The 23,109-nt window shown below is 37.9% G+C and overlaps 1 protein-coding gene across 1 annotated transcript in view; it reads right to left on the bottom strand.

The window, feature by feature from the left end:
- ralgapa2 (Ral GTPase activating protein catalytic subunit alpha 2) overlaps positions 1-23,109 on the bottom strand; it is a 627,566-nt gene that overhangs the window by 162,724 nt on the left and 441,733 nt on the right. Inside the window, exon 35 of the mRNA XM_039749771.1 lies at positions 9,541-9,696. Coding sequence (XP_039605705.1) covers positions 9,541-9,696 — 156 coding nt within the window. The remainder of the gene's footprint in view (positions 1-9,540; positions 9,697-23,109) is intronic.

The raw sequence follows: 23,109 nt of genomic DNA, 5'->3' as shown, positions 1-23,109 counted from the left end.
TAAAACATTCTTTTCATTCAATAATATTTTTAATTTCAATTGTTAATAAACATAAACTTTGTCATGATTTATAATATATAGGTTAATCAGACTTCCATTTTGGTGCTCAGTTGTGTGGCTCATAATGATTCATACGGCTAATGCATTTTTCCACGTTTTCAGATTGCATGGCGTAATAGTGGTATTGGAACACATCCTGATGTTTGTTATCCATGTTAAGTGTGCTTGCATACAACCATACAGAACAACACTGCCCTACAAAGCTACTCACTTCATATAGGGTACATTAATGCACAGTAGACATGTAGTGGTATCAAACCACTAATAATTATAAAATGATAGCAGATCACCTCATAGGACACTAACAAAACACTAAAAATATAATATCCAGTCAGCAATATTATTTACAGATGCACCACAATTTTTTAACAGTTCAGTGTTTGTTTTTTTTTAGCAATCATGGTGGCGGAAAGAGGCGACATGTTGCGTGCTGCTCCTCACAGACTTTTCCTTTTTATGTCTGCATTTTTGTTATTGTCGCTGTTTGTACTGCCAGTTCGCTGTTTTATTAAGTACGACCGTACAACATTTGGTAAACATCGGAACAACAAAGGCACAAGTCGCTACTTTTGAAGTTATCAACCAGGGGCTGCTTGCCACAATAACTCGAGACCAAAGTGGCGGACGTGACCCACCCGACCACACCCAGAGGACACGGAGGTGAAAACGGGATCCAAGCGAGGATGAAACGCCAAGGACTGTGACTTCCACTGCCTAGCATTTTCCCGGCCAATGCTTAGTCTCTGGACAACAAATTAGACAATCTCCGTGTTTTCTGCCTCACAGACACATGGCTCACCGCCTGCACACTGGATTCGGCTGTCCAGCCAGACAGCTTCTCTATTCACCGCGCTGATTGGTCAGTCTCCTCCAGGAAAAAGAGAGGTGGCAGGGTATGCTTCCTCATCAACAACGCATGGTGTACGGATGTGGAAATCATTTCACAAAGCTGTTCACCAGACCTGGAGTGTCTGATCATCAAGTGCCGGCCACTTTTACCTGCCTAGGGAGTTTACGGCTGTACACATGGCAGCTGTTCACATCCTCCCGCAAGCAAACACCAGCACCACACTTAAGGAAATGTACGGCCTCATTATGGACTGTGAAAACACACACCTCGAAGGTCTGGTTATCATTGCCGGAGACTTCAACAAAGCAAGCTTCAGGTCTGTTTACCCCAAATACTACCAACACGTCTCCTGTCCCATCAGGGATGCTAATATGTTGGGCCACTGCTACACCACACACAAAAACGTGAATTGCTCACTCCCACGGAATAACCTCGGGCAGTCACACCACCACTCTGTGCTCCTCCTCCCTGTTTACAAGCAGCAGTTGAAGCATGCAGAGCTGGTCTTGCGATAGGTGCACTGTTGAACCCCGGAAGTGGAGGAGAAACTTAGGGACTGCTTTGAATCTGAGGACTGTGATGTTTTCAAAGAGTCCTATGAGAATCTGGACTAGTATGCCGCAGTTGTCACAGGCTTCATCGGGAAATGTGTGGATAACTGTGTACCCACAAAGTCTGTATACGTATTTCCCAACCAGAAGCCCTGGATGTGTGCTGAAGTACGCCAGTGGATCCGTGAGCGCAGCAGTGTGTTTCACTCCGGAGATACACAGGCATACAAAAAGAGCTGGTATGATCTCTGAAAATCCATTAAATATGCAAAGTGCCAGTATGCCCACAAACTGGACTCTCAGTTTAACAGCACAGCAGACGCTTGTCGGATGTGGCAGGGTATTCAGCTGATCACAGACTACAAACCCCAGACTCATGCCGCCACAGCTATCACCGTTTCACTCCCGGATGAGTTGAATGTGTTTTTCACTCGCTTCGAGCTCGCTAACACGGACGGGACTGTGCGACCCCCTCAGCGCTGCAAGACTCCAGCCTGAGGCTCTCCGAGGATGACATGAGGAAGACTTTTGCCCGACTCAGCATCCGCAAAGCAACTGGCCCAGACGGAGTCTCCGGTCGCGTTTTAAAAACATGTTGCGACCAGCTAGCTGCTGTCTTTTTGGATATTTTTAACACATCTCTGAGAGTTTAATTTGTCCCCACCTGCTTCAAGCACACAACCATCATCCCTGCCCCAAAGAAAAAAAAAGTAGACTGCCCTAATGATTACCAACCAGTAGCACTTACTCCCATAGCCATGAAGTACTTTGAGAGGCTGGTGCTGGAACAAATCAAGGACATCATCCCTGACAGTCTGGACCTCCTCCAGTTTGCCTACCACTGCAACAGGTCCACTGAGGATGCCATCTCCATAACACGTCACACCACCCTGTCTCATCTGGAAAACAAGAACTGTTATGCCACCCTTAATGTTAGCAAAACTAAGGAGATGATTGTGGACTTCCGCAAATAGGAAACAGAACAAAACCCCATCTGCATCAGAGGTGAGGCTGTGGAGCAGGTCAGCAGCTTTAGGTTCCTAGGAGTCACCCTCACTGATGACCTTAAATGGTCAAGTCACACTGCGGCAGTAGTCAAGAAACCCCAACAACACCTCTACTTCCTCAGGAGACTGAGTAAAGCCTGGATGTCCCCCAAAACCATGTGCAGACTCTACAGGTGTACTGTGGAATCCATCCTGACAAGATGTATCACATCCTGGTACAGCAACTGCTCAGTTCAGGAATGCAGAGCTCTGCAGCGTGTGGTGAACACAGCACAGCAGATCACGGGCACATAGCTTCCTGCGATCCATGACATCCACATTACACGCTGTCTCAGGAAACTGAACCGGATCACCCACCTTGCACTGTCACTTTTCACCCTCCTCCCATTTGGGAAGCAACTAAAGTCCATTCGGACATGCACCTCCAGGTTCAGGAACAGTTTCTACCCAACTGCAATCAGACTCGTGAACAATCAGTAACCTTGTGTCACCTCCACTGCTACTTCCACATATATTTCTGCCGCTGTCTCTATTTATTCCTAGGATTCTGGTTTTATTTATTACTTATTTATATTCATTTATTTATTGTGGTTTTTTTTTTTGTGTGTCTATGTTCACTGTCTGTGGGGGCACATGCAAGCAAGCATTTCATTGTACATGGTACTTGTACACATGACAACAAAGAATTGAATTGTTTCTTTGCTGGAAGTACCAGACTGCTCACTCTCTGCCTGAGTACTATATTTCTCCTTTAAGCAATCTTCTGCAAGACACATACACAACTAAAGCAAAAATTGCAAACGCAACCATCTGAATGGCCAGATACTTTCCATTCTGAATAGCGCTGATGTGATTGTACTGTGTTCCAAATGTATAACTATTGATGGCACCTGTGTGAGCAGTGTAATATTTGGAATAGTGGCAGGACTGCGAAATTAGTCATATCTAAAGCACGAGACTGAAAAAATGTTTTTTTTTTTTTCATTAAGAATCATTCAAGGAATTTAAACTGGGGCTGATATGCTGGAATGGCCCTGTGTGGACTGGTTAGTCCTGTGTAATTGGGTGTGGGATGATACATTAAGTGTGACCCACAATGTAATGATTTAAGGCTAACAAATATGAATTACCCTAGATATTGCCAATATGACTTCCACAATTTGTAGTAAAATTAAGCAGGAGAAAACTGAAGCTGTAAATTATGCACCTTATTAATACTACATAGCTGAGACTTTGTGTCTTTAAGTTTCTTTTTATTTGCAAGCATGGGAAAAGCATTTACCTATTTTTTTCCCTGTTGTTCATTGGCAAGAGGTACAGGGATCAGAATATCTAAATAAATGTTCTATAAAGCAAAACAATGTTTTTTACACATTAAGAAATAAAAACTTGCAGCCTTTCAGGACAAGGACTATTCACACCCATTTTAAATTTACACATATCATTACATATCTAGATCTAATCTTTTCAAATATTATTACAACATTCATCATTAAGGTAATTATTTTTGTGCTTTAAAATTAACTTAAGGACCAATCAACATTTAAAAATAAGGCTAGGAAAGCTGTATTTTAGCTCTGTAAATGAATTATTTTTATTATTACATAAATAAAGGTGACTTTCAAGATCAAGACACATTGTAACTGTCTGCATATAATTTTTGTGTTCGTAAGAATAACTTATGAATGCTTTGAAATTACTTCAGTTTTTTGTCCTGTGCTTCCTACCTCATTGGTCTGAGAATAACCTTACATATCACATACCATTTGATTTGTCTTGATGTTTAGCTATGCAAGACGTTGAGCTTTTTGGGGTCCTCTATATTTTTGTCTCTCTAGATCTGAAAAACAATCCTTTTTAGGCAATTTTTAAGAACCATATGTTGTGCGGAAATTACTCCTTATGATAAAGAGCAAGCCAATAGGTGTCTACAACAAAAAAGACCAGAATGATCCGAAGTTGTGTGCACCACATCAACCTACCCTAGGGGGTTTATCCCCTAACAGGATACAAGCCATCTATAGACCTCTATCAGATAGTGAAAAATGACAAATTTCATTTACAATCAAGAATATTTAGACTTTAAACTTTTTAAATGAAGCACAAATTTTAATATTTAAAATAATTGACACAACTACTCTTTGCTAATTATGTACTTCTCCTTCATGAAGTAAATCATTACATTTGTTTTGAATACCCCAAATTAGGGCAGATTATTCTAATTCAGACATTTTTACAACTTGGTTACTAGTGCAGAGTTACACAATAAGTTGCATGTGAGAGGGATGGACAAGCACCCTTCAGTCCAACATTCTGGCATTAACAGAGTTGTATAAAGTTCCCAGCAGCTAAAACTGAGTAAAAGTAGACACACCTTTCTGAAAAGTGGCTCGAGTAGAAGTAAAATTTGCCCATGAACAAACTGCTCAAATAGAAGTTTTGAAATATCTGATATTATGTGTATTCAAATATCAGAAGTACAAATATAGTGCCTCCCTATTTTAATACATACTCAAAAAAGTTGTTACAAACTTAAAATAATTGACTACATTATTCAATATTCAATGTGCATTGGACATCTTAATTACTGAGTTCTAGTTCAGTAGAGTTAGCATTACTAGAAGAGGAATATATGCCTTCCCAACTTTAAAAAGGAACTAATCCTTTTCTGAAAACACTTCTGTAAAGTGAATTTTCGTAATGTAAACACCTAATTAAAATTAATTTAAATGAAAAATATTTTTAAGTATTCCTTGGTCCCACAAATGACACAAATAACACTGAATCAAATTAATATTGACAGAATTAATTTAATAAGAACATTAATAACAATTAATAATGTTTTTTTGTAAAGAACATTACCTGGACTTTATCACTTCTAGTTTCATATTAAAAGGAATGGCCTTTTGGTTTTTCCTGGGCTTTACAACTACTTCAAAAACCTGTTTTGAAGCTGTGATGTCCAGGATAATGTGAGAAAACAAGTGAGAAACACACATGACAAGGTAAGTGAACCACAGCAGACGAAAATACAAGCACACCACGCTGCAGCTGGCAGACTTAGCCCCATCCTGTTCAGCAGGCCGCCATAAAGTCAATGTCTGAATGTAGCAGCATCAGCTGTGGAAATAATTGAGACTAGGGCCGAGCACCATCAATGTCTAGCCTCAGCCCATTCTGCGGGCTGCGGAAAGGTGTACTAGGAAACACTATGTAGATGATCAAGTGTTAGCGCCGGCTGCATGCATTTGAAACTTCTCCTATGTACATGGTATATGAAAAGCTGGGTAGGCCTGTACTTTAGATAATTGACTGGATAAATCACTGTCTGTATTTGCATAGCCCTTTCATTTCTGGTTTACAATTGCAGTAACAAATGTGCATAGCAAAATAAAACAGAGAAAGAATAGCCATTTGCAAGTTAAAACAATCAGAAAATTTTATACTCAAGTGAAGTAGAATTACTGTCAAAACATACTCAAGTACACAGCCTCTAGATCACACCACTATACAGTAAACAGACAGTACAGAAAACTGATTGAACAGACAGTATTGAAAGGCACCTTCCTATTCCACTGAAATTACCATTATGCGTGCAGCTTCACTGATTTAATAATAACATTTATTTTAATTGTTTTAAAATATTTGCTTATTTTCTCCTTATAAAATTTAATTAATTCTAACTCTAATTATTTTATAGATGCCACCTGCATTTAGACTCTACAAAGATTTCAATACGCATTTCAAACTGCAGCATTAATTGCATTATGCCATTTTGAAGTTAAAAAAGTAAATTGCAATTAAACATATGAGACTTAATATGAAGACACATATGTGTACTTGTACTAACCATTTTAATTGGCCAATGCATGGAATGAATGTTTCCTTTAAATCCCATTTTCTATTATGTAAGTCTGGGCTTTGGCTGGATAACTAAAAGACAGAGACTTTTCTCAAAGCCACTCCAGCATTGTCTTGGCTGTGTGCTTCAGATCATTGTTGTCCTGAAAGGTGAGCCGTTGCCCCAGTCTGAAATCACATGCACTCTAGAGCGGATTTTCATCAAGGACCTCTTTTATTTGTGGCATGAATCCTGCATTCAGTTCTGACCAGTCTACCTGAAGCACACACACCCAAAAACTGCCACCAGCATGCTTCACTATAAGGATGTTATTAGGGCTGGTCCCAAAGTTGTGCCCAAAGAGTTTACTTTTTGTCTCACCAGACCTGAGTATATTTTTCCTCATTCTCTCAGAATCCTTTAAAAGCAAGCATATGCTTTTTAATTGATGGGAGTGCAACTGAGATGGCTGAACTTCTGGCAGGTTGTGACATTTCTGCAGAGAACTTCTGAAGCTCTCTTTTATAATTGGGTTCTTGGTCACCTACCTGACCAAGGCACTTCTTATCTGGTTTTTCAGTTTGGCTAGACAACAAATTCTATGAGACCTGGTAGTTCCAAACTCCATTTCACAAATTATTGAGGTCATTATGCTTGAGGGAAGACTCAAAGCATTAGAAATAGTTTTATACCCTTGCCCTGATCTATAGATCATAACAATTTGATTGCAGAGGTCCGCAAAGAGTTCTTTGGGCTTTATGGTGTGGTTTTTGGTTCTGATGTACAGTGCAAATTGTGGGACCTTATATACACAGGTGTGTTCCTTTTAAAAACCATGCCTAATCAATTAAATTTCTCACATATATCGTCCAATAAAGTTCTGAATACTTATATGAATGGGATATTTCAGTTTTTAATTTTAATACATTTGCAAACTCTTCTTAAAATGTTTTGCTTGTCATTTTGGGTTATTGAGTCTAGACCAATGAGCAAAAATGGCAAACTTATCAATTTCAAATAAATATACAAAACAATTAATTGTGCAGAAAAAGAAGGGGTTCTTTCTGGATCGACTGTATTTATTCTTTTCTTACCCCATGTTGTTTTGACCTTCTGCTTATTTTAGTTTCACTCATGTGGACATATAATGTTGTGGCAGGTGTCCAGAATCCTTACCCAGCCAGGACGCACAAAGTGTGAAAGGACCAGGGGATGAGGGTAGTTCCCTTGGTTTCCAGTGGGGCCACGGGTTATGAGCATGGGAGCTCAACCCGGTTGGAACCCATGGTCAGCGCCTAGCGGCGCATGGACCTTTCCAGGGCCTTATTTGGTCACGTTTCCGCATGGCCCAGAGGTGTGGCCAGAAAAAGCTTGTTGGGCACCTAAAAGATGTACATACGTTTTTATATATACTTTGTATCTGGATTTTTTATAGCTCCATCACTTACAGTTGTGCTTGAAAGTTTGTGAACCCTTTAGAATTTTCTATATTTCTGCATAAATATGACCTAAAACATCATCAGATTTTCACTCAAGTCCTAAAAGTAGATAAAGAGAAACCAGTTAAACAAATGAGACAAAAATATTATACTTGGCCATTTATTTATTAAGGAAAATGATCGAATATTACATATTTGTGAGTGGCAAAAGTATGTGAACCTTTGCTTTCAATATCTGGTGTGACCCCCCTTCTGCAGCAATAACTGCAACTAAACGTTTAAGGTAACTTTTGATCATTCCTGCACACCGGTTTGGAGGAATTTTAGCCCATTCTTCTGTACAGAACAGCTTCAACTCTGGGATGTTGGTGGGTTTCCTCACATTAACTGCTCAATTCAGGTCCTTCCACAACATTTCGATTGGATTAAGGTCAGGACTTTGACTTGGCCATTCCAAAACATTAACTTTATTCTTCTTTAACCATTCTTTGGTAGAACGACTTGTGTGCTTAGGGTCGTTGTTTTGCTGCATGATCCACCTTCTCTTGAGATTCAGTTCATGGACAGATGTCCTGACATTTTCCTTTAGAATTCTCTGATATAATTCAGAATTCATTGTTCCATCAATGAAGGCAAGCCATCCTGGCCCAGATGCAGCAAAACAGGCCCAAACCATGATACTACCACCACCATGTTTCACAGATGGGATAAGGTTCTTATGCTGGAATGCAGTGTTTTCCTTTCTCCAAACATAACGCTTTTCATTTAAACCAAAAAGTTCTGTTTTGGTCTCATCCATTCACAAAATTTCCAATAGCCTTCTGGTTTGTCCACGTGATCTTTAGCAAACTGCTGATGAGCAGCAATGATTTTTTGGAGAGCAATGGCTTTCTTCTTACAACCCTGCCATGCACACCATTGTTGATCAGTGCATGAACATGAACATTAGCCAATGTGAGAGATGCCTTCAGTTGCTTAGAAGTTACCCTGGGGTCCTTTGTAACCTCGTCAACTATTACACACCATGCTCTTAGAGTGATCTTTGTTGGTCGACCACTCCTGCGGAGGGTAACAATGGAATCTGTCTGACTGTGGATTGGTGGAGTCCAAACTCTTTAGAGATGGTTTTGTAGCCTGATGAGCATCAACAACTCTTTTTCCCAAGTCCTCAGAAATCTCCTTTGTTCGTGCCATGATACACTTCCACAAACATGTGTTGTGAAGAGCAGACTTTGATAGATCCCTGTTCTTTAAATAACACAGGATGCCCACTCACACCTGATTGTCATCCCATTGATTTAAAACACCTGACTCTAATTTCACCTTCAAACTAGCTGCTAATCCTAGAGGATCACATACTTTTGCCACTCACAAATATGTAATATTCGATCATTTTCCTCAATAAATAAATGACCAAGTATAATATTTTTGTCTCATTTGTTTAACTGGTTTCTTTTTATCTACTTTTAGGACTTGAGTGAAAATCTGATGATGCTTTAGGTCATATTTATGCAGAAATATAGAAAATTCTATGTATGAAACTGTACATTTCATTCACATCGCAATCTTCACTAATGCCACCATCCAAACAAAATGGAATATTGTGTTCTCTGCTCTCATGGTTTTGTTTCTGCACCATGAACACTAATACTGGAGATGCAGATGACTCCCTCTGGTTGTGACATATAGTGGTAACCAAACACAAATAACTACTTGTATAGGCAGCATGTTCAGCACTATTCTGTCATTCAGCATATGTTTTGTTATTTTTATATAAAGACTACAATGTTACCTTTTTGGTTAAACAGTCATCTGAATCAGAAGGCATTCTTGTAGACACATGAAATATAACTTCAATAGTGGAGGTAGCATAATAAGGTGCTGTTTGTCCTGTGCTGCCATTTCGCTGCAGGCCTCCCATAAATCCACAGTGTGTTGCAAGATTTACCTGTTTTTTTGAAGAAAAAAAATATAAAATTTGCTGAAAATCACAAAATCACAATCTCAAAATCACAAATGATCTTCTCCGGGCAGCTGATATGGGACTTTTATCAATTCTTGTGCTTCCTGACCTCAGCTCCGCATCTGACACCATATTCCATCAGATACTTTTGAAATGACTAGCTAGTTTTGGAGTCTGTGGCCTTGTCCTCCAATGGTATTCTTCCTACCTCACTGATAGGAGGCAATTTGTTCAAATAAAGGGCTTTAAATCTGAGAATGCAGTTGTTACTCAGGGAGTCCCGCAGGGTTCTGTTTTGGGGTCGCTTCTTTTTCTCATTTATATTTTCCCAATAGGTAATATCTTATGGCACCATGATATTAAATTTCATTGTTATACTGATGACACACAGCTACAGTATATCTATCCACTAAATCCACTTCTGTTATCCCTCCAGATACTCTTATGGCATGTCTCCAAGACATAAAGACATGGATGACTCACAATCTCCAACTAAACAGCAATAAATCTGAGGTGCTCCTCATTGGTTCTACATCCACACTTGCTAAGGCTAACCAGTCTTCTATTTTAATTAACAATATTAACACAAACATCTCTACCCAGGTGAAGAGCCTGGGCGTCATTCTTGACAGTACTCTCCCTTTTTCTTCCTATATAAGTAATGTTTCTCGGACTGCCTTCTTCCATCTCCAAAACATTTCTAGACTTTGTCCTGTTCTTACCCAACACAGTACTGAAGTACAGTATTGGGTAATGCCCTAGTCACCTCATGTATTGATTACTGTAATTCTATTCTATCTGGCATCCCACAAAAACTTATCCATCGCTTACAACTTATTCAGAATTCTGCTGCCCGGATAACCTGTTCTAAATCCACTGAACATATTACACCTATTCTCTCTTTACTTCACTGGCTCCCTGTTAGTTACAGAATACAATACAAAATACTGCTCTTTACATTTAAAGCTCTCCACAATCTTGCTCCCCCCACCTCACTGATCTCCAACAGACTTACACTCCCTCTCGCTCACTCAGATCCTCATCTGCAGCTTTACTTTCTGTACTACACATCAAATTCTGTTCTATGAGAGCTCGAGCATTCTCTCATAGTGCTCCTCAACTCTGGAATTCTCTTCCCTCTCATATTCGTCAGCTTGATTCAATATCACATTTTAAAACTGTCCTCAAAACTTATCTTTTCAAATTGGCATACCAACTGCGAATTTTGCACTGTTACTGCCTGTTATCTTTGTTTGCTAATTATTGTTTTTTAATTTATCATTTTCTTTGTTTTTATTTTACTAATGTTGTTTAATTTCATTGTAAGGTGACCTTGAGTGCTAAGAAAGGCGCCTATTAAATAAAATGTATTATTATTATTATTATTATTATTATTATTATTATTATTAAAATGCTTTCTTTCCCACTAAAAAAGGAAACACCAATGCATATCATGCTAGACTGCATATTGATAAAGTAATGTAAGACAGACAAGGATAATGATGAGAAGCTGATATGAACTAAGGGTTGACAAGCCATGTGTCATTACTGGGGATAGGAGACTGTGTTAACTGCACTAAGGGTTATTGGGGAGTTACAGTGGGCCCAACTACATTGCAATCTTTACATTTCTATATAAAGTACAAATACAAAGTCTACAACATGTAAGATATAAACAAGAAATGCAGAATTTTAGAAATTATTCAAAATGACTGATGCATGTTTACCAGTGCTGGGTTGTACTACACTACTGGCAGTCCACATTTGCACAATAACTGTGTGCCGCAAAAACAAACACAGGTCTTATGAAAACATCTTACAGCCTAGAAGCCAGCCAGTTTCAACTGAATCATATAAATTAAAGAGAAACACATACAGAAATTTAGAAAGAAAATTGGTAACAAAATAAATAGTTGGTAAAAATGACAAAAAAAAAACATTTCATATAAAACATAAATAATAAAGTTTTATACAGTGACAATCTTTTTTTACTTTATAAAAAACTATTCAACTTCAGCTGTAGAAGAATTTTTCTAATATCTCTGCTATTTATAGAAATAATAATGCTTAGTGTTGAGTCAGGTAGATTCAAATAAAATAAACAGACAGTTATGGCACAGGTTAACCAACTTTCCTTAATCACCAGCAAATGTTTGTTTTAGAACCAACTGACCATTGCTGTGTTTGCCATTGGGCTTTCAAAGGTAAGTAAGATGCAGAGTTGTTTTAAAATATTGATAAACTAGCCGACGCCCACCGTAACATACGGTGGTGTAAGAATAGGAACGGAAAACGATGAGAAAGGAATTCAGTATAACAAAGGCTTAGGAAACCACCGTCGCAGTATAACGAAAATAGCAAGGAGCGAAACCAATGCCAGTGGTTAAGAGAGTACCTTCCTGTAGCAGGCTACGGAAAACATAGACATATATAGATAGACGTCGCATTCACTGTGTTGCCCAGTCGACACGATAAGTCAGAGCGTCCGCCCTATTGTGAGTGGTAAAAGTGCCATTTAAACTAATACAGGTAGACGTGGAAACCGGATTTTCTGATGAAAACACAATGATGTTTTAAACAGCATCGTTTACATACAACAGATTTTGGCAAATCGTTTACATGCAATTATTTATATCCATTTATACACTAATAATGGCAATTATTAAATAATAATAATAATAATTATTATTATTATTATTATTATTATTATTATTAATATTAAATAATTCCTCCTGTATAAGTAACATTTCTCGGACTGCTTCCATCTCCGAAACATTTCTAGACTTCGTCCTGCTCTTACACAACAGAGTACTAAAGTATTGGTTAATGCCCGAGTCACCTCACGTATAGATTACTGCAAAGCTATTCTATCTGCCATCCCACGAAAACCTATCCATCGCTTACAATTTATTCAAAATTCTGCTGCCAGGATAATAACCTGCTGTTCTAAATCCACTGAACATACTACACCTATTCTCTCTCAACGTAACTGGCTCCCTCTTAACTACAAAATACAATACTAAATATCGCTCTTAACATTTAAAGCTCTCCACAACCTCACTGATCTCCTACAGACTGACACTCCTCTCGCTCACTCAGATTCTCATCTGCAGCTGTACTTTCTGTACCACACATCAAACTCTATGCTATGGGAGCTCGAGCGTCTCTCATAGTGCTCCTCAACTCGGGAATTCTCTTCTCTCTCATATAGGTCAGCTCGATTCAATAACACATTTTAAAACTGCCCTCAAAGCTTATCTTTTCAAACTGGCATACCAATTGTGAATTTTGCACTGTTACTGCCAGTTATCTTTGTTTGTTTGCTAATTATTGCTGTTTGATTTAGCCTTCTCTTGTTTTAATTTTACTAATAGCCGACCTACGGCGTAGCATACGCTGCATAATTATTCATTGATGGGTGAACACTTCCTGAAAGACACAGTTCACCAATCCCCTATTCAGCATCACGATAGGGCGGCAGCCATCACTCCGGGTTTGGTGTCGGTCTAAGAAAGGAAAAAAAGAAGGGGCACAGAAACAACAGGGAGAACAGAAGCTTGCAGGAACAAACAAAGACAGCAGCAATGAGAGAGACCTGTTAGCAAAGCAAAGCAGCCCGAACCGAGAAGAACAATGAAAAGTCAACGTAGCTCAGAGGACAGCAATGAGAGAGACCTGTTAGCAAAGCAAAGCAGCCGGAACCAAAAAGAACAATGAAAAGTCAACGTGGCTCAGAGGTGCATGTGGACTGTAACAGAGACCAAAGCGACTGAGGATGTGTTTGGTGAGGTGTTGGGGGCGGGCACATGAGCAGGCAGTGCGCATGCCTCGAGAGCGAGGGTGGGCGTGGGAGGAGGGTTAGAGTTGGTGGGTGGGGCTACGTCATGCATACCTCATGGTCGGGCGATTTGGTCGATTATATATATAGATAGTTGTACATTACTCCCTCCTTTTTCTCCAATATGTATTCCAGAGTTGCCAAAACAATTGAAAAGGATTTTGAACTTCTATGCAAACAAGTCTCAGTCAAGGTTTAGATAACAATCTGAATTTCATTTGACAATAACTTTTCAACCAGTTGAAATGTCAGTTTTAGTGCTTGTTATGTTTTCAAGAGTCAAAAGAATTAAAGCATTTGACATTACAACATCATCGGTTCTTATATCCTAAATTTTGTATAAATTCTCATTCACACTATTCCCCTAGTAAGAAACCTTAATATTTAGTGTTATGTAAGACAACATATCATCCACTACTATAGTAATTAAATTCGTGTGGCAACTGGATCTTTTCTCTGTCCCTTCTATTGTATGGTGTTCTGTTCAAAAAATATTTTTCTGATGTGTTTATATCAAAATTATTAACAGACCCAATTCAAAGTTTGTTCACCATTTATATTCTTATATATATTTTATAAATTATATATATTATTATATATTATTATAAACACCATTTATATTTATATTTGGGCGAAGTGGTGGCTCTAGGGCTAAGGATCTGTGCTGGTATCCAGAAGGTTGCCGGTTCGAATCCCCGTCACTGCCAAAAGAGATCCTACTCTGCTGGGCCCTTGAGCAAAGCCCTTAACCTTCAATTGCTCCAGGGGCGCTGTACAATGACTGACCCTGTGCTCTGACCCCAAGGGGTATTTGAAAACTAACAAATTCCTAATACAAGAAATTGTAAAAGGAAAAATAAAGAACAAAAAAAAAATTGTAATCCTCTTAAACAACATGCATGGAGAATGACCTATGACTAAGCTCATTATTGTCCCTAGACTACACCAGGCACACTAAAGAAGATGTTTTGGGATTGCCCTTCAGTTTTTAGGATCTGGTTTGGGGTGTCCAATACAAACAGTGCTTTCTTTAAAGGTATTGTTTAGTTTAGCTCTATGCACCAAGATTATTTATTTATTTCAACATATACAATTCTGAAATCACAACCAATACAGTCAACCCACTTTCAATCCAAAAAAATGTAACTAAGTGCAATATACAATACATTTATATTATTTTCTAACAGGGTACCAAGGTTTTGCCAGGAAGCTACAGAGCAAAAACCCAATGCATGCCAAGGAATCAAAGAGACCACTCCTAGAACACAGCTCCAAGTTGGGATGTAGTTCACCACATCAAATTAATCAATAAGCTGCACAGGGATGCAGATGAAAGACAACTATCCATATAAAACCAGACAAAGCACTGAAAGTCTGTGCACTGTTAACAATATATGAAATTAATTTTAATTCTCTTAAGTAAAATAATTAATAAAAAGTACAAAATATAACAATTATTCAGATTGATGTGTTCATGACAAATTTTTAATATGTAGATGATATTATTATTAATACAAATATATATACCTCATAGAGGAGGATCTTGTCTTATAGCAGTCTCGACTTATGGCAATTAAAACAGATACAAACAAGTACATAAAATCCAAAAATATTTCTATTCAACTGAATTTCATTTAGTTTCTTGTGACTTTTTTTAACTTAGAAACAAAGCAAACTACACTTGAAATAACTCTGCTAAAAGTGAACCGATTTTGTCAAAATCTGGCACACTAATTTTTCAAGGAAGTTTGTTGAGAAAATTGTACAGTTTTTAAAGCAACAGGAGAAATATTACAAAAAATATTTTGACATTTGCTTGAACATTTTTCCTATACAAAAAGAATGCTGACAAATGCTGAAGTCATGCAGACTTCACATGGAAAGTAGTGGAACTAACTCTGAAGATCCACCAGCTGGTGACCTAGAATGGTGAGTCAACACAGCACGTATGACTCCTGAATGACTGATTTGTTCATCATTTCACTGATCACTAGCCATCAAAAGCAAAGAAAGAGAATCCTACATGAACGTGTGTTATTTGTTCCTCAAAACGTGATGTGTTGGGCAAGAAAGCATGCAAAGAAACATGCTTCTACTGTCCCGACTGCAATGTCGGGCTGAGAGTTGGTGACGGTTTCAAAGAATACTACATGAAGGATGTGTACTAAATCTGCATCAGCAACAGTGGACACTAGACATATCTTTCCTACTGTATTTATGGTGATGTTTTGGTATTTACATGCTTTTGTTACACATAAAAAAAAATTTTCTTGTTGAAAAAAATTAAGTGTTTTCAGCTAGTTTCTTAGAGGAGAAACATAACGCTAAATAGTTAAGAGAGGTTACTTAACTTGTATACAGTAGACCCCCGCGAAGTTGCGGTTCAGAGTTTGCGGCCACAGTCATTTGCAGATTTTTCCTTAGAACATATCTAATAACTGTTAGTGGAAACCGCAAATATCCTCCATAATTTTTATGGATTTTTTCATGGCAAGACTGTACTGTAGACAGAACAGAAAGCAACTGTAGAGGAAAACGCGGCTTAGGATGGTGAAAGTAGCCTATAGAATTTGAAACTGCAACTCCCAGCAGTCCTTGCAGTGGTTCTGATTGGTTTTCTGCTGAGAGTGCTGGGGCTGTTGGGGTCAAAGTATGATAGCGTGGCTTTTAAAAAGGGGGCCGGTGACCAAAAGCAAAAAAAAAAAAGGTTTTTGTAATTTGTGTTTCGAGTTCCTGTCTGTCTGCCTTCTGTTGGGTTACTTGTACTTATTCATATTGTCCTTGATCACTTCATGATTGGCGTCTGGATTGTCTGACGTCTGCCTGTGTACATGAGGACTGTAAGTGGATTCATGGCCATCCTGGAAAGAAAGGAGCGCTCCTGAACATGTCCACCCGTCTTCACCATTTCAGGAACTGGCGGTAGGACTATCTTTATATTCCCATTCAGCAGATCTCTGGACTATCTATTTTCAACATTACATTTAATCCATTGCCGTTTTTCATGATTTACTGTGTGTGTATTTTCTTTGTGCTTTGTTATATTTAATGTGCAATCGGCATAAGAGGAACAGGGGTGGCATCATTGTTTTCATTACATTCTTTTTTTTTTAATTTTATTAATTTTATTGCAATCATTCCATACAAATCAATCAATTTTTACAAGAAGTAAAATTAAGAACAAATCGACCCCCACCCCTGAGAGAGAGAGCAAGGCAAACGGCATAAAATTTAAGGCTTGTAAACATACCTAAATTAATAAATTTGATAAGCCAATAGAGATGAATGCAGAAGACAACGAAATACAGAAATAATTGATTCCTCTGTGCTTTAAGAGCTTATTTTAAAATATTACTGATTAGATCCTGCCATGTTTTGAAAAAAGTCTGTACAGATCCTCCAACTGAGTATTTGATTTTTTCTAATTTCAAACAGTATAAAACATCGGTTTCCCACTGACTTAAAAGAGGAGAGTTTGGGTTCTTCCAGTTTAGCAGAATAAGTCTGCGTGCCAAAAGTGTAGTGAATAAAACCACAGTTTGTTTGTCTTTCTCCACTTTAAACCCAACTGGAAGAACCCCAAACACAGTTGTTAATGGTTTAGGAGGGATTGTGGGACCAAGGCTGTCTGAAAGGTAATTAAAAATTTTGGTCCAGAATGATGTTAATTTGGTGCAGGCCCAAAACATGTGACCCAGTGAGGCTGGGACTTGGTTGCAATGTTCGCAGGTTGGACCTTGCCCTGAAAACATTTTGGACAGTTTTAGATGAGACAGATGTGCTCGATATATAATTTTGAGTTGAATAATTGTATGCGTTCCGCATATGGAGCTCAAGTGAATTCTCTGCATTGCTACTTTCCACTACATTTCTGATATATTATTTGAGAGATCTTTTTCCCAGTGTCCTCTTGGATCTTTGAAAGGGAGGGACTGTAAAATGATTATATACTTTGCAGAGATGGTGTCTGAGTCCTTGAGAGTGAGCAATATTTTTTTCCAGCATGGATGGTTTTCTTTACATTCTTTATTTGCTGTTTGATTACCGGTCTGCTTTGTTTTCGTGTTTGTGAGTGCGTGTGGGTCGGGCCAAGGCTTGGTATGTCCCTGGAATCTCCACTATAAAAATAAATAAATCACCATCTTCTCGATGGTGTGAATCTTAGCGGCACCAGACCGCTACAGCGTTATTCATTTCTCCTTGCTGCTTATTGACTATGATGCATCTCCAGCTGAATGTTCTTGTGTTTTCCGTTTTATTCCTCTTAACCCTTAAATCACCACAACTGGCTATAGTCGTTTCCCAGTGCCATTTGCGAGCACGCAAGAGCTGATCAGTCAGTGCCAGAAAATCATTGAGCAGCCAGCTCATGACCACTGCCAGCCCCTTGTGAGCAGGGGGGCTGAGCGTACCCCTAGAAGACACGGACGCTCCTCAAAAAAAAACCCTCTTAAAAAACGCTGATAGACTACCTTCACATTGCTCCCTTACTTGCTGGGCTTACTTGTGGCTTCTCTGTCGCATGATATGCTTCTCGCACAACGCTACGCTTACTTAAAAGTGAGGACAGCCTCACTGTCCCTGGAATTGAGCCACTGCACTAGACTAGCCTGCAAGCATCAGTGCTTACCTCTGTGTGCTTGTGTGCAGCCAACTGAAGCGCAGTTGGCTCAGTGATTTACTGAATTTCATCCATGGCGTCAGTTGCACCTTGTACATATTGTTGCAGTACTTTTTAAAATAGTATTTACAGTTCATTAGAAGTGTGTAAAATGATCAGTGTTGCAGTAATTGTGATGCTCTTTGCATGAAAAAAATGTGTTATATTAAAATTTCACTTTTCCTTTGTGAATTGTGATGTTTACTTAAAGTGCAGCAAAATTAGTATTTGGTTTTATGAATACACTAACCACCAAGCATGTGGCAGTTTAAGGGTTAAAGTTCAAAGATGCCGCCGAAATACCCTGCACCTTCTAAGGCTTCTGGCAATGAAAATGCGCTTGCATGAACTACAGTATATATAGCAGTAACATCGGTATTTTACATTTTAGCACTTTGGGAGACATAGCAGTACAGTACTGTACAGTATACAGGTTTACCTTTTTATTCTTTACTAGCAAAATACCCGCTCTTCGCAGCGGAGAAGTAGTGTGTTAAAGAGGTAATGAAAAAGAAAAGTAAACATTTTAATAATAACGTAACATAATTGACAATGTAATTGTTTTGTCATTGTCATGAGTGTTGCTGGCATATATATATATATATATATATATATATATATATATATATATATATACATATACATACATATATATATATCTACCTATCTATATATATATATATATATATATATATATATATATATATATCTGTACCTATATATATCTATGTATCTATATATCTATATATCTATACTAATAAAAGGAAAAGCCCTCACTCACTCACTCACTCACTCACTCACTCACTCACTGACTCACTCACTGACTCATCACTAATTCTCCAACTTCCCGTGTGGGTGGAAGGCTGAAATTTGGCAGGTTCATTCCTTACAGCTTCCTTACAAAAGTTGGGCAGGTTTTATATCGAAATTCTACGCGTAATGGTCATAACTGGAAGCAGTTTTTCTCCATTTACTGTAATGGAGATGAGCTTCAACACCGTGGGGGCGGAGTTTCGTGTGACATCATCACGCCTCCCACGTAATCACGCAGCACATAGAAAATCAGGAAGACCTCAAAAAAGCGCTGAAGAAAACATATAATTGAGAAGGCAGCGTAACAATAAGAAGCGAGCGAGTGACATATACAACCATATTGATGAGTTCTGCTACTTCGGAAACAAAGCACGATGTAAACCTACACTTTAAATTAAGTTTATAGGCAGGCTGCCACTGGCATTTGTAATTTAGTGCCTGCCCATATAAGGCCGTCCGTCAGCGGCAATCCAATAGCAAACTCCCACTAAATATTCACGGGTTAAGGACTGTGCTTATGCAGAGGAAGATGAGATGGTCAGCGTGGTGTTTGGCACAAACTCAGCGAAACTGCGAGAGAAAGTTTTAAGTGCCAGGACTAAGGTAACATTAAATAAAGCTATGGACATAGCACGAGATGGCACCAGCACAGCTGGGAACCTTCGATGCAAGTACACCGAGTGGCTCACGTGAACTGACGCAGTGCACAGATAAAAGCAACAGTTCCAAAGAGCACTGAACAAAACCGATTACACAATTGAAAAGGCAGCAAAAATATGAAGCGTCTGATAAGCATATTCATAAATGCAGCTACTGTGGAAACAAAGCACACGGTGGAAAAAGTCAATGTCCCGCTAAAGGAAGACAGTGTAAAAAACCCGTGCATGCAGTGTGTCAGGTCTCAGATAAAGAAGAAGACGAGCTGTTTATTGATGCAGTAAGAAACGAATCGATGAATGAAACCTGTCATCTTTACAACGATTGACAAACACGGAATGTAACTTGAACACAACACATCCTACAAATACGAACCTGATTGAAAGAAATAATGATAATCAAATCCTTGATGACAGCAACACTCAGTAACACTCACAAAACAAATACTGTATATTGAAAGTCATGTTACGTTATTTTTAAAATGTTCCCTTTTCTTTTCTACCTTTTTAACACACTACTTCTCCATGCGATACGCTGGTATATATATATGTATATATATATATCCCGCTCTACATACTCGAATAATGGATACTTTATTCGCCATCAATGATTGTTTTGGTAAAGCCATACTCAGTGTATTCATTAGATGAACGGTAAAAAAGTAAGAGCGAGGGGAGGATGACTCATTGAGGCATGCAGGCTGTAGTGCGCGTCAACTCTATCTGAATTGCGTGATCACATTTGAAAAAATATATCTTTTCAAGTTCTATTTAGTCCATATGTGTCAAACTCAAGGGCGCCCACATCCGCCCGGCGTAATTATATCCGCCCGAGATCATTTTATATACTGTATTATTGTTATTAAAGCCCGGTATATGAAGCGCTGGTAACACAATAAACTACAGATCCCATAATGCAGCGCTTCAGCTGCCTTGCCGAACACTTACCACGTTAATCAAGTCTACCTTTGATGCTGCAAGTTATTGCGGTTAGAGTTATTGCGCACTGAGTTTGCACGGCGCTTTGGTGACTTTGAAGAACAAAAAAAGTCCGTCTACATGCGGCTCGAACCTTGTGCATGTTTGGTAGCACATATCTGTGTGAGAAGCTCTTCTCAGTGATAAAGACTAACAAAACAGCACACAGGAGTTGCCTCACTGATGAGCACCTGCAATCCATCCTGAGAATCTCCACAACACAGAACCTCACACCAAACAGAAACGAACTTGTGGCCAAAAAGATGCCAGGCGTCCAGCTCTAAAATGACATATGAGCAAAGACAACTGAATGATTTGATTTGTTATTGCACGTAAGAGCGGAGTCAAGCGTTTTAACAAACAGCGTATTGCACTGATACTGAAATAGCTGTGTGTGTATATATGTAGATATGTATGTATATGTATATATATGCTTATATATGTGTGTGTGTATGTATGTATATATATATATATATATGTATGTATATATGTGTATATGTATAGATATGTATATATATATATATGTTTATGTGTGTGTGTATATATATATATATATATATATATATATGACAACAACACTCAACACTCACAACAGTGACAAAACAATTACATTGACAATCAGGTTACGTTATTTTCAAAATGTTTCCTTTTCTTTTCATTGCTTCTTTAACACACTACTTCTCCTCTGCTGGTATTTTGCTATACTATATAAAAGAAAAGGCAACTTTCCTTTCTTTACACCTTTTTTCCTTTTATCCCAAACCAAAGCCTTTCTCTCTTAACACTGCAGAGGACACAAAACTAATTTTCTTTAAATGCCGGTAAGGCACATTACCAGAGGCACAAATTTGAATGTTCACATAGAAAATGTAATTTCAATGTACCTGTACTTCTTAAAACGTTAATGTTTTACTGTTTAATAACTTATAGACTATAATTTATTATTTTTCCCTTGCACTCAGTGACCAAACCTATACACACACATATAGACACATACAAACATACACACAAGTATATGTATGTGTATATATATACACACACACACACACACACATACATACATACATACATACATACACACATGTATATAATTTGTGTGTGTGTATGTATGTATGTGTGTGTATATATGATGTAGATAGGTATGTATATGTAGATATGTATATAGATATGTAGATATGAAGATATATATATATATGTGTATATATATATGTATATATATATATATATGTATATATATATATACAGTATATATATATGTATGTATGTATGTGTGTGTGTGTGTATATATATGACAGCAGCAATCCAAGCTGTGAGAAAACAGTAAAAAGGAGGCGTGTCAGGCGTCAGTAGTACATTTTCTGATGCAGCTACCGAAAACAACTTCGTGGCGCTGCCGCCAAATACACAAAACAATTACTTTGACAATCATGTTACATTATTTTTAAAATGTTTCCTTTTCTTTCTCTTTCCTTCTTTAACACACTACTTCTCGCTGCCAAGCGCGGGTATATATATATATAGATAGATAGAGAAATATATATATAGATAGATATGAGAACAACACTCATATCAATGACAAAACAATTACATTAACAACCATGTTACGTTATTTTTGAAATTTTTCCTTTTCTTTTTCGTACCTTCTTTAAAACACTACTTCTCCGCTGCGAAGCGCTGGTATTCTGCTAGTATATCTATATCTATATATATATATATATCTATATATATATATATATATATATATATATATATATATATATATATATATATATATATATCTACTTTGGGGTGCGAGCAGCCGTTGCTGGGGGTGCCAGAATCCATCGAGGAAGAAAAATGAAAAACATTATTTGTACAAAATGTTAATTTATCTATCCATTCCTAAATAATTAAATGGGCAGGCTATTTCGTGTCAGTGCAATACGCTGCTTGTTAAAACGGATGACTCCTGCTCTTACGTGCACTTAGTGCTGTGTGGGTATTATGAACTATTGTATCTGTTCAAGTTCTATTTAAATTTTAAATATAAGTAATTTTTATTTAGTTGACAGAAATATGTTTAGTAGGAATGTAAATTAAATTTAGTCATCATTGCATAAATTTTTCTTCACCATAGAAATTTAAAGACTAAATTCAACTTCCATTCCTACCAAAGATATTTTTGGCGACTAAATAGAACCTACTTGTATCCAAATTCGAGCTATTGAGCTGTCGCCTGCCTGCCTGAATAAGTCACCCTCGCTTCGCTCTTACTTTTTACCATTCATTTAATCATGGCTAGTCGCGGAAAAATTATAAAATGGAAGGGGGATTACACTGAGTATGGCTTTACCAAAACAATTATTGATGACGAATAAAGTATCCATTATTCATAAAGCTTCAATTGGTGATGTGCTTTTTTGCGTTAACCTCATATTTTTTCATACTTCTTCTCAAACCAAAAATGAAAATGA

Source organism: Polypterus senegalus, chromosome 3 (genome assembly GCF_016835505.1).
Source record: "Polypterus senegalus isolate Bchr_013 chromosome 3, ASM1683550v1, whole genome shotgun sequence".
In the NCBI taxonomy this organism is placed as follows: Eukaryota; Metazoa; Chordata; class Cladistia; order Polypteriformes; family Polypteridae; genus Polypterus; species Polypterus senegalus.
This window is presented reverse-complemented; position numbering and strand designations above follow the sequence as displayed.